Source organism: Coptis chinensis, chromosome 6 (genome assembly GCF_015680905.1).
Source record: "Coptis chinensis isolate HL-2020 chromosome 6, ASM1568090v1, whole genome shotgun sequence".
NCBI classification, from domain to species: domain Eukaryota; kingdom Viridiplantae; phylum Streptophyta; class Magnoliopsida; order Ranunculales; family Ranunculaceae; genus Coptis; species Coptis chinensis.
The window spans coordinates 9499310-9512600 of NC_141461.1; the positions used below are offsets into that span (position 1 = coordinate 9499310).

A 13291-nucleotide genomic window follows, 5' to 3' on the forward strand; every position below is an offset into this window, starting at 1 on the left:
CGAGCGATCTTTGGAGATATTATCGATTATCCAAGAGGGTCTAGAGGAATCCCATAGAAGGGAGGAACCGAGGAAAAGTGGTATTGGCAAGGTTATTATGTTTCTCTCCAAGTATAACGAAGAGAGTCTTTGGAAACACAATGCTTGCGGAATCGGGTTTACAAGTGGAGTCGGTTCATATTCTCGTAATAGTACATGGTATGACGACATGATACATGATGATAATGAGGAAAGACTACTCTACAAGAAGATTGAAAAGACCGAACCTAACCCGCTAGATTGGAATCTGAGAGATGATGATCTTGGCTTGGCTAATTTCAGAGGCTTAAAAATCTAGCCAACCTTCCTCAATGCAATACGTTGTGAGGCGGAAGCATTGCCACTAGACTTTGTTGGCGTCCACGAATCCAAGATAAACCAAAGAGAATTTCGAGCAAGGGCGGCATAAATGGTCCATTTCGGATCGCCTACTCGAGTGGGTAAGAAGCTGCGAGAATTTGAAAGCTAAAACAAAAGGCGCTTCAAGCTATGAAGCTCGGCGTTGAAGGTCGATTACGGCTTGCTTTGCATCTAATTAGGCAATTTAGGAAATCGTACTTTTCGATCATCTTTGGAAAAAAAATGTTGTAAGCAACCTTCATTGGATCAATTTATATACAGTTCTGTTTTATCAACTTAAATTTGTCTTCAGTCAAGTTTTATATATCTTTGAACAGGTTCAGATCAACACTAGAACTGATTTAGATATATATATATATATATATGTTTTATTTTTCAAATGAAGTTTATTATTCTTCTGAGATAGGTCCCTTTTCAGCTAAGCAAAGTGCATTCTTTGCCTAAAAGTTATTCATATATCATATTTGGCCGATCATATTAATATCCCCTCATAACTATTACCTACACTGCTGCAACTGTGAAACATACTATGTTGCTTAAATTTGTGATGAGGGAAACCTGACTAATTTCCCTCCAGAAGCATAGAGGAAGCAATAAAACTCTCCGATGTATGTAGTGAATTATTAGCTATCAATATACATATATTATTTATTCAAGTGGACTTTAAGCTTTTGAGTCATTAGCTATCTATGTAGCAAGTCCGGCCATAGGCCGGGCCAAATGGCTAGTATTTCCTAACAACTCTCTTATTCTTATCAGTTATCACACCAAAAATATGACACAAATACAAACACGAGACTCAGGATTTTTATACCAAAATATCGGCATATCAGATTATGCCGACACTGAAAATAATATTTGGTACTATTATAAAAACTTTTGGCGGTGGACCTTGACAGTTAAAACCGTAACTAGTCATTTAAATTTCCATGAGAAAATCACTTACTTACCACTTAATAAATTCCCCAAAAAAATGTTCAAATCTTGATTTCTTTTCCACCAACATCTCACCATCTCATAATCTTTTACAAGGAAGAGACCCCGTTGCATTAACTCTTTCTTCAACTCAGAAATTTCCATTTCTTGGAAATCAAGTCCATGCCCAAATCATTAAAGTGGGGTTTACTAAAGACATGTTTTCCCAAAACAATTTAATAGTTATGTACTCTAAATGTGGAGTTTTGGACTGTTGTGTAAAAGTGTTTGAAGAAATGCATGATAGAAATATTGTTTCTTGGACTTGCATGGTTTCGGGGTTTATACAGAATGGGGAATGTGAAATGGGTCTGGAGATTTTTTTAGATATGATGAGGGGTGGATACCAGCCTAATGAGTTCACTCTTGGTAGCGTTTTAAGGGGGTGTGCTAATATGGAGGATATTGAATTTGGTTCGTCTGTTCATTGTTTAGCGTTGAAACTTGGAATTGGAAATAATTGTTTTGTTGGTAGTTCGCTTATTTACATGTATGCTAAATGTGGAGATATTGCTGATGCTGAGATGGTTTTCGAGTGTATGGATTATTGTGATGTTGGTTGTTTGAATGCCATGATTGGAGGTTACGCACTTAATGGATATAGCTTCCAGGCATTAGAACTTGTATCATTAATGCGTAAGAAACGAGTTAACATGGATCAGTATACCTATATGAGTGCTATCAAGGGGTGCTCACTTTTAGGTGATTTATGTTTGGGGAGACAGATTCATGGTATGATTATTCGGAGTGAAGTAGCATTTGGTTCTTCAGGGATGAATTCTCTTATTGATATGTACTTCAAGATTGGTGGACAGGAATATGGTTTGAAGGTGTTTAATAAGATGAGAAATAAAGATGTTATTTCTTGGAATACTGTATTAGGTGAATTCACACAAGATGGAAATGCCAGAGATGCTGTGAAGTTGTTCTCTAGTATGCTATTAACAGGACTAAAGCCAAACCATATTACATTTTCCACCTTATTCAGGCTATGTGGAGTGTTACTTGATCTTTGTCTGTGTCTTCAGCTTCATTCACTTGTCTTCCGTCTTGGGTTCCTTGCTGAATCTGTTGTAGCAAACTCGCTCATAGACATGTTCTCTAGATGTGGGGTACATGAGATGGCAAAATCAGTTTTTGACAGTGTCCCAGTGAAAGACATTACCACTTGGAATGAGATGATATTGGGCTATAAATTGAATGGTTATGCCACGGAAGCAATAAAGGTTTTCTGTAACTTAAGGAAATTGGGAGTTGAAGGAAATGAGGTTACCTTCTCTATCATTTTGGGGGCTTGTTTGGGAACTGAACACCTGGAAGTTGGTAGGCAAATTCATGGAACAACTATGAGGTTAGGTTTTGATTGTTATGGCTTTGTATCTAGTTCACTAATTACTGCTTATGCAAGGTTTGAACTATTTGGGGATTCTTTTAAAATTTTCAATGAAACGGAAAGATTAGATTTGGCATCTTGGGGTGCTATGGTTTCTGCTTTTGTGCTTGGGGGATACATCGATGAAGCTCTAGGGATCCTGAACCACCTGATTAAAGTTGGCGAAAAACCAGATGAGTTCATATTTGGAAGTGTTTTAAATGGTTGTGCGAATATGACAGCTTATCACCGGACAAAATGCATACATTCGATGGTGATCCAAACTGGATTTGAGAAACATGTATGTATTGCAAGTGCACTTATAGATGCTTATGCCAAATGTGGGGACGTTAAAAGCTCGAGAATGGCTTTCGATTGTTCATCCAGAAATGATGATGCAATCCTTTATAATACAATGATCACGGCCTATGCACTTCATGGTCGGTTAGAGGAAACTATCAATATCTTTGAGAAAATGGAGTTGGCTAATCTTCAGCCCACCCATGCTACTTTTGTTTCTGTTATTTCATTATGCAGTCATCTGGGGCTTGTTGAGCTAGGTTGCAGTTTCTTTGATTCAATAAGTTCAGTCTACAAAATGGTTCCATCAGAAGAGAATTTCGGTAGCTTAGTTGATTTATTTTCACGAAATGGGTTCCTTGAAGAAGCCAAACATGTGCTTGAAGTAATGCCCTTCGCGCCTTGGCCAGCTGTTTGGAGATCCATACTGAATGGCTGTAGGATTCATGGGAACAGAAACTTGGGTGAATGGGCATCCAAGCATTTACTTCAGTTGGTTCCTAAAAATGATGCAGCTTATGTTTTGTTGTCAAATCTTTATACACAAGAAGGTAGTTGGGATGCTGCTGCAAAGGTGGGAAGTAAGATGTTAGAAAAAGGAGTAACGAAAAATCCAGGGTATAGCTCGGTAGAAGTCTAGGAGATCTTCGTTCATTCCTGGCAATCACCAATGTACACCAGATTTCAATCAAGGTTCTGATCCATAATTTTAATAAGAGGAGCAATTCTAGGATATATTCATTCGTTTTAATCCGTAAAACGAGGATTATTACTCCCTCGACGAACAATATATGGAAGAAGGAACTCCTTTGAGGAACGATACATGGAACAAGGAACTCCCATGATTGTAGGCATGCTTGCTCAGGCTAGCCACGACTAAGTCCAAGGACAGTCAGCAAAAGCTTAAGGCAAATGGGACTGGTCAAATGAGGGAGAGTCCTAAAAAAGAAACAAAGAGTGTAAGTTAACAAAGAAGAAATATGCTGCTAATTTCATCTCTATTCCATTCTTTTCTATAGTTCGTCACCAAAGGTATCAATCTGGCTTTCCCTGTAGAATTTGCTTAATATTGTTCCAACAGGGAAACTGTGTAATCTTGAATCTGATAGCTGCAACTTTTGTTTTTGTTTTTTTTTTCAAAATTGCACGCCAGGTTGGTTACTGAAGCTTTTCTATAATAGAGAGAAAGTAGCAGTCAATGTATCTGGAACTTAATTCAAAACAAGTTACACTTAAGCTATGAACCTCAAATTGCTTGTGTTTGGTTGGACAGTTGCAAGTCTGGCAAGAGTGGATGGAAGGATATCTTGTGGAAGTATTGGTTTTGTGTTTAAGTTTAAACAACCATTTTGTTACAGGTAAAACCAACAAGTACGTAGCGGCCCTGTTATTTTTTTTTTAACTCCATTGGAAGTTATCAAATTATGTTGATGATCCTAAGGTTGCAACACTTTATTCAGGTTTATGGTGTGATCTGGTATCCCCTCATTGACAAAATATGGAGGGGAAAAATCATGCAGAGAGAGTGGCATTGGACATCAAAGTGATGATTTGGTACTAGTTGTCTAGTCACGCTGCAAGGAGGAAGGGCAGGTTTCAAAACCTGGTTTTCTATTGTGCCTATTTATTCAAGCGATAAAAGTTCAGCAGGCTGTATCAAGTAAGTCAGTCTTCTACCTAGTACTTATATGTCACAGAACAGAGTAACTGAATGCAAGGGTGTGGGCATGTAGCTCTGTTTATGTGGTTTGCAGATTTAATAGGAGATCTACATAGTCGCTTTGGACTTTAGGTGCCACTCAAAACCATTGCCTGGTTTAGTGACTTAATGTTATCTCCGGGCCTTCATGACACATGACTACATGATAAGAATAAGGTCGTCCAATACCACTCTGGTGCTTAACGGATGACTCTTTGTATCATGGGTTGGGTTTACAAGAATTTTTTGCTTGTTTATCTATTTGTATCACTGTCAGCCAACACTGCAAACGTGTACCATGAATTTATTAGAAATTCGACACTTAAAAAATTTAGGACAAGAAAAATCTGTTTCCAGTGGTTATTCAGACAAAAAACCGAGCCTAAAAAAGCTCAAGTAACAGTTATCTATCCAAGAATCCTTGCTTAACTAGTTGTTTCCTTGCAGCAGAATCTTTAAGTATCTGCATTTTTATTTATATATTTTGAAACGGTATTAATCTTGCAGTAATTCGTTATAATCGTGTTGAAACCACATAAACTGCATCTAGCGATCGATTCCAAATTCTACAGTAATCATTATTTGTCATTTACTTTGTTCTTCGGTTGGTTTAACAGGTTTAACAAGCGGCTATGTTGGGATTTGTTTGGAATGAAAAGTGATCATTTGACACCCATGTTGGAGCGAATTCAGTTAACAAAATCCCTTGAAGCTGATTTTTATCAACAAACTAAACATTCATGGACCTATGATAGTAAGCCAAATGGCACGCAAGGAAGAGGTACAATTTAACTACTGCAACCTACATACCTTTCTAATTTCCATTTCATGATCCTATACTTTTTAGTCAAAACGGTCATACTGATATATCACTATTCAGTTCTGGAATTACAGTTCTCGTGGATCAACAAAAATGGACAAACCGGGTGGGCATTTTGTCCAGTCACCAACGGACCCATCACTATAATCCTCACCAAGGCGTTTCATGCACCAAAAATCTTCTTCACAAGATAGCCTCTTCCAATGTGGGATCCCAATCCGTAGTGGATCTTGACCTGAAACTTCTGTTGCAACCAAACTGCAGCCATGTTTCCTAGCAAGGTTGTGTGCAAACCCACACAATGCCTTCATGAACGTTGTCGAATTAGGCCCATTTCCTCCCAATCCATACAAAAAATGTGACCCAAATGGTCGAAATATTTCTGGTACAGATGGTATACCCATCCATGGGAAGACACGATCCACAATTCGTGTTGTCTTGGCTAGTGCACGTCGAATTTGTGAGGCACCGCGAATCTCCAGCATGAAAACCTCTTTATTGTTCCAAATGCTTAATACAGCCCATGAACCAGGCGGGTCGCATAGGAACTGATCCACACCTGGCCATAATTGATAAATATTGGATGGAACCGCAACAAATGTACCAAGGTTGAGTTTGTTTTTGAGGATGGAATCGATATCTCTAGGGAAAAACTCGGTGGTAGAAAATCGTCTACGGTATAGCTTTTCAGCTTCAGATGAAGTTAGCTGAAAAATATTGACCTGTTTTGAGATCTTAATGCAGTGAGCAAAAACGGGTTGGACCAAGATAGATGGGGTCCGGAACTTTGCATAGCCACAACGTTGAGTGAACAGTTTAAGTGATGCCTCATTGTCTTTCTCTGTGGCCATGTATGAGTACTCTGCCCCGTTTTCTGTAAACCACCGCTCCATTCGGGTAACTAGTTTCAACCCAATACCCAATCGCCTGTTCCACATGATAGGATATCAGTGAGATTACAATTCGTATTCACTTGATCTCTATTTTACATACTGTTCATTACATCAAGCTATATTATCGGGTTGGGTTTAAGTATATTTACAATCAGTACATTACTTAAAGCAATATCAGTATATTATCGAGTTGGGCTGAAGTATTTTGACAACTAAACCGTTGTTTCTATGCAAGTCCATGTAGGAACTCATGTTTGCAGTTAAACTAGTAGGGATGCACTCCATATAAGTGAGATTATACACGGAGTAGGGTGGTGAAAACCAAGTGGTTACCTGTGAGAAGGTGAAACCCGAAGGCCTAACATATATGCCAACTTTGTGTAGATAGGGATAGGAAGTGGCATGATATGATGGCCGTTTTTTCCATTTCTAGAAACTTTTTTACCACATGTAACGGTTTTGATGCAACCTCTAATAAGGCCCACTATCTTCTTTTCTGCGCCCATCTCCATTTCAGCAATCTGATATAGAAATGCATAATCATTCATAAATCACAAGTAAACCAACAACATTCTACGTAGAGAGAAACTATATAATTGAAGAAGAATAACAAAAAAAATCCACTTTAATTGTTTTATTTTCTTTAAGAAATAAGGATAGAAAGTTTACCACCACAAAAGAACATTAATATACAGTGATCAAGTGGTTCATGACTTCATGTATAGACAAATCTTATAAAAATGATACAAACACCATTATTCCATAACTAGTAGCTAGGCAAGCTTCATGACTTGGATGAGAAAAACAACTTAACGTAAGAAATGCTAAATGTTTTCCAATCGAAAGTGAACTGTTTTTTGTGAGTGGCTACTTGGATCATAGCCGAGTGACCCTAACATTCATGTATGTTTTGTGGGTCCAACGAAAGATATACATGTCCATTATGGTATAATAAAATGACATGAGAATAGTTGATTACTTGATTTCATGGACATTAGCATAGAGAGCAATAAACGAGAGAAGAAAGAGAGGTTAAATAACATACGAGCATGAGAAAAGCAGGAGAATGGCGAATTCTAGACATGGGGTCACCCAGCATATGAGTGAAAAGAGAAATCTTCCCACTTGGACCCACTTCACAATTTCTTTCAACCTCTTCGACTTCTAAGCAATCCTTCTCTTGATTAAACTCTCTAACAAATATTTCATGTACTTCCATTTCTTCTTGTATATCACTTAACCAAGAAAACTCACAAACCCAAGAAACAACAAGAATCAAACTCTTTTTTTCTTTTTGTAACTTGGCCTGAAATGAAAACTACCACCACTACTTAGTTATATAGAGAAGCAAAGTGAAGAGGTTGAGGCAATGAGTAGTGGGGCTAGAAGTGCAGCTCTTTCAAGGGAGGGAAATGGACTTATCACATGGCAAGTATAGTAACGCAAGAAGTCTAAAGAGTCTAAACACACATAGCCAACAATTCCAAGAGAGAGAAACAGAGGTTGAGCTGTGATTTTTGTCTCTCTTTCTTTCGACAAGAGAAAACAAGTTAGAAAGGAAAAATCTGAAATTCTAACTTTTGTATCTCTTTGTCTATTCACTTTCATCAAAAGGGTATCAAATATTTTATTTTAATTATTTATTTGGGTTTTTTTTGGAATTATCTATGATTATATATATAGTCCTTTTCTCTTCTCTCTTTTTGAGTTTGTTTCCATATTAATGAGTAATAATGAGTTTTTTTTTGGTACCTGAGTGATAATGAGTTGATGGGGATATAATAATGATCATGATGAAAAGGAAGAGGGAGGGGGATAAAATGGCGGCCATGGCTGCGCAATCTTTGTTCTTTTTTGAATTTTAATCATTATCATTATAAGTGCAATTGTGGAAAGGACTTAGCGGTCGTTGCTACGATTTATGACTTCCACAGTTCCACTGCATAATTATCATTCATCCCCCACCACCACTCTTCTTTTCATATTCTATTCACACTTCTGATATTCGCATCAACTATACTTCCCATGCATGCCTCATAGCAAATATGAAATCAAGTTTAGATGGCCCATTCCTTAGGAGTTAGGAAAGTGCAAATGTTGTTTTCAATTTTTCATGACTCACGAGTACGCGTACTCAGAAGTCGTTATCTCGCTACGACATAATAATACTAACAAGACTCATTATATCAACTTAACAAAATCAAGATGTGACATCGCTAAAAAACAAATCATAGTCCAGATATAGTTCTTTGAGCAAATACTACCAATAGTGGGGGTGGCGTGGTGCGCAAGGATCACTAAAATGAAGTACTTGGAATTGGAATATTCCACCCGATAATGATAACCATGGTACTTTAGCATACTAAACTCGAATCGTTCAGTGAGCTTGGACATAAGTTTGTCAGCCTATAATGTGAGACACATGGCCCATGGCGTTGAATTAGGTTGTGATTATCATGCCTTAAACTTGAGCCACTTCAGGGATTTATCAGTCCAATCAATAAAGCGAAAAAAATGTGTCATAAATCATAATAATAAATCATCAGTGCCGTGCAAACTTTTCAAGGCATGAGTTTTGGGCCTAATGATCTCCATGATTCCGAGATGACTTCCACCACTTTGAGAGGCCATGTACACAGGTTTTTCCCATTGAAAAAAAACAAAAAAGAAAAGAAAATCCCTCTATGAGAGGTTGCTGCTTGCATTCCAAGCAACTAGGTTATTGAATAATAAAACATACATCACTTCCCCGTAAGTTATAGTGTAGTGTTTATTCCTTATTGCGCCTCATCACTAATCCGAAACCATTATATGACATAGTTTTGTTTTATATCATTTTTATAGTATTGATGTTTTATTTTCCCATGTTTAAAAAACTCTTTTAAAAGCAACACGATAAATTCCATTGTTACTTATGCACACATCCAAAAGCATGCATGTCAGCTCGATCCAGCTCCAGGATTTCTTAAGAACCACTAATGCATGGTGGTGCGTGGCAAACATTTTAAGTTTTTTATTTTAGTGTCCAATGGCATTGCATCCGTAATTCAACGAATATGTGTCTACCGACTACGTAGTAGTCGACCTTCATCGAATAACCCTTACATTATATATTTTATCCTTTGTCCCCTATTTTCGCGCTCACATTGGCAAGAAGATCCACATATTGTGTTTTTTTTTACCATTTAGACATTTTCAAATTTAAAAGTGCAATGACATGCGTTCAATTTTGAAATCCTATTTCGTGTCGAGTACATGAGAAAATGAAATAATTTTGTGAATTTTTAGTACGTGTTCATCAAAAATGATATCCATGCCTAATACAGACATACCAATTACTCAATGCATCAATGGAGTACTCAATTGTTTTACCGTAGTCTATTAGTCTATATTAGTAGACTAGACTTCAGGTCCTTTCTTCAGAAGGTATTAAGAAGTCATTAGATTGGACGTAACACTACTCGTTGTCAGCTTTTAACAGCCAAAACCTAATTACTTCTACTCTTGGAAATAGATTACACTTAATATCGAAAAAAAATAAAAAGAAAAAAGGAAATAGATTACACTGTCAACATATAATCAGGATATTTAGTAATTAGTATCTTGATGATCCAGTAGTATACACTGTAACTCTGTAAACAGTAAACACCAGGTAGTTTACTTTTCATCATGGTAATTGGTAAACAAGAAAGAGTCCGAATTTGTGGACAAGTCTGTCCACAAACATCAGTTTCTTATTGGTTAACAGTTTTTTTGGTCACTTTTAACAGTTGTTTTGGACAGTTTAATAGTTTTTTCGGGCAGCACTCCACCAATCACCCGCTGCTGTTTTGTGGACAGCAAATAGTTGTTTGTCCACAAACATATATCGAACAAGAAATAAGGCTCACTCAGTTGAGTATAAATTCCCTCCCATCGGCCTATACTACATAACTTTATTATTATTTAGGTCTCATTAAATAATCTTTATGTTTTCCAAAAAAAAATATAAAATCTGGTCTGCTTTTATTTTTGATTTTATCTTATTTTCTTTTTTATCTTTTTGGAATTGAAAATTTCCCGTCACCTAACAGACTATATGCAAATGTATTTTTATATAGTCATATATATGTAAAATTATATTTGCATATATAGTCATTGGAGGTATGAAAACTTAAATTTATATAGTAATTTTTCGGATTAAAAATTTTCCGACACCTGACAGACTATATGTAAATGTATTTTTACATAGTCATATATATGTAAAACCATATTTACATAGTCATTGGAACTATAAAAACTTAAATTTACATAATAACTTTTGGGATTTAAAATTTTCCGACGCCTAACATAATATATGTAAATGTATTTTTACATAGTCATATATATGTAAAACTATATTTACACAGTCACTAGAGTTATGAAAACTTACATTTACATAGTAACTACTATGCAATTTCATTTTTACACACTGTGTTTCTATGAAAATTTATTTTACACGGTGATTTTTCTGTAAAGTTATTTTGCTATGCAAAACTGGTTTTTCATAGATATGTGGAAGTCAGTTTTTTATTTTTGCATCTCAAAATCATGATTGGAACAATTTTTTTCAAATGATATCATCTTCAAATTGTTTTCAATCTCAAAACCGTAATAAAAAAAAACGGATCTACAACCTTCCATGTCACATCTACTACTTTCCTCATTTAATTTTATATAATATGATGTTAATCTTCTTTCATTTTGTATTTTGTTCAAGTGATTTCTATGCAAAAAAAAAAAAAAAAAAAAAAAAAAAAAAAAAAAAAAAAACCCCAAAGTTCTCTTATGGGGATATTTCTGTCTTTGTGATATTTTTCTAAAAACAGGAGGATTTTGTGAGTTTGTTCACATATGGGAAGTTTTAATAGACTAGTTTTTTTAGCAGCATGGAGATTAAACCCAAAACCTGAATTGGTAAATGTCTCCAAAAACTATAAAAAACGAGATTTCATATGAAAATAATTAGCCCATTGAATTGTAATAAACCTACATCAATGCACACCACCCCGCCCAAATCATTGAGGCCCTATCACCCACTAGTGTGAGTAGTGTCACAATGCAAAAACTATAACGGGAAAACTAACCACAAGTAGGGATGTAAAAAATACCCATGGGGATGGAGATCTATGGGCGGATATGGAGAGTGCTAAATGAGGATGGGGGAGGGTATGGGGAATCCCCGACTCCTTGCAAGCGGGAATGGGGCGGGTACGGAGAATGAGGTCTTCTATCTGACCCCGCCCCAATTAATTAAGTATATAGTGTATGTAATTTTTATATATTATACATATTTGTAAAACTATTGCAATAGTAAAAATCAAACTTAATACTTCATTCTTGAAACTATAATTATCTTTCCATTAGGCTAATGCCAAATTCATAAAGTATATATAATTATAGGTGAAAAATAGTTTATATAGGTGAGTATAAATAAGGAATTTTTTTTTGTTAAATTGGCTAATGGGGAGTGGGGCGGGTATGGGAGAATCCGGTATCCGGGGGGGTATGGAGAACGAAAATGAAATCGGGGATAAAGATGGGAAGGCAAACCCACCCCCGACCCACCCCATTTACATCCCTAACCCTCATAGGGGAGAAAAGGTAAGAAAGTAAAGGGGTTATATGATATCAATTTTCAGCCTGCATTGCCACTTACATAATGTGGAAAAGTTAAGTTAATTAATTTCATTTGCACCTATTTATTCTTTTTTATATAATATAAGTCGTCTGAATAAAATCACGAAATTCTTTACTCGACCATTTTTTTAACCTGAAATATGGAATCTAAATGTTCATGTCCTTTTTCAGTTGAGAGGAATATTGAGCAATTAAACAACAGTACAACACCTATAAGTTGATGTGAGGAATTCTGGTCATATTTCTTTATAAAAAATGATAAATCATGAACAAAATATATATCTAAATATCAGATACTCGTTATATATGCCAATCGCCAATCCTCCAATTTATCTAATACTTGTGTAGTTGTACGTTGACCAAGACTACTTTAAATTTAATACAAGTGGTGATTATCTAATCCTAATCAATTGATTAGAACTCAACTTGTTGACTATCTTGTATTCGCTATCAATGGAATTGATTGGTTCCTCATTGACGAAATCTGACTTGGATCTAAGTGTCGAAAACTCGAAATAACATCTAGGATGATGCAAACGATGACGATAAGAAACAACTTGACTTAGGCAAAAAATTTCCCTCCTGTTCTAAACAGCTAAATTTGAAAACTTATTTCCTTTTCTCTTAAATTTTTGAGTATTCATGGATAAAAAATTAACCATGTTGATCAATTGAGAAACCAAGCTTTAATGCCATGTGATGAATCATTCTCAAGTAGCCAATCAACCTTTAGATCTTCTAAAAATATATGAACCTCGAAAAATGTCCATTTTGAGAGTGACAGCAAAGAACTGGACCACCATGTTGTCAAAATGAGAAATTACAGTACTAAGATTTTATATCATCATAGAGTTCAAACCAATGTCCTATATATATATATATATGTTATATATATATATGTTATATATATATGTTGTTCAAGTCGAGAAGAAGAACATGGGTCCTGTACAAAATCACTCCCATAGTTTCCACCTGGAGAAATTTTTTGAAACAATGAGACAATCAGACAAGAAAAGGCAAGACACAGTGGATTTAACATGACCTAGCTCCCTAATTAGGATCTAATTAGGTGAACATTGTAGAAATCTTGATATAGAATTCGATAACTGGCACGGGCGCGAAGCACAATAAGTATTATAGGATTAGCGTTGAACAATTTCCCCAAAATCTCAGGC

At 35.9% G+C, this 13291-nt stretch overlaps 2 protein-coding genes across 9 annotated transcripts; one reads left to right on the forward strand and one right to left on the reverse strand.

Moving 5' to 3' along the window:
• The first annotated feature begins 1293 nt into the window (after positions 1–1293).
• LOC147491331 (pentatricopeptide repeat-containing protein At3g09040, mitochondrial-like) lies at positions 1294–6675 on the forward strand. Of its 7 annotated transcripts, none has more exons than XM_086566713.1 (5): positions 1294–4078; positions 4200–4417; positions 4507–4706; positions 5363–5526; positions 5626–6675. In XM_086566713.1, exon 1 carries the CDS (start codon positions 1329–1331, stop codon positions 3684–3686), a length of 2358 nt encoding a protein of 785 aa, XP_086422839.1. In that variant the 5' UTR covers positions 1294–1328; the 3' UTR covers positions 3687–4078; positions 4200–4417; positions 4507–4706; positions 5363–5526; positions 5626–6675. The 7 variants fall into 7 exon arrangements, with proteins under 7 accessions (XP_086422839.1, XP_086422838.1, XP_086422843.1 ...); XM_086566712.1 differs by having other exon boundaries at positions 4200–4404; XM_086566717.1 differs by having other exon boundaries at positions 4320–4417.
• Positions 5439–8092, reverse strand: LOC147491332 (putative N-acetyltransferase HLS1). 2 transcript variants are annotated; one of them, XM_086566719.1, is made up of 3 exons: positions 7504–8092; positions 6792–6979; positions 5439–6492 (listed from the first exon to the last, which is right to left on the reverse strand). In XM_086566719.1, exons 1-3 carry the CDS (start codon positions 7675–7677, stop codon positions 5634–5636), a joined length of 1221 nt encoding a protein of 406 aa, XP_086422845.1. In that variant the 5' UTR covers positions 7678–8092; the 3' UTR covers positions 5439–5633. The 2 variants fall into 2 exon arrangements, with proteins under 2 accessions (XP_086422845.1, XP_086422846.1); XM_086566720.1 differs by lacking the exon at positions 7504–8092 and adding an exon at positions 7128–7466.
• Between the last annotated feature and the right edge of the window lie 5199 nt (positions 8093–13291).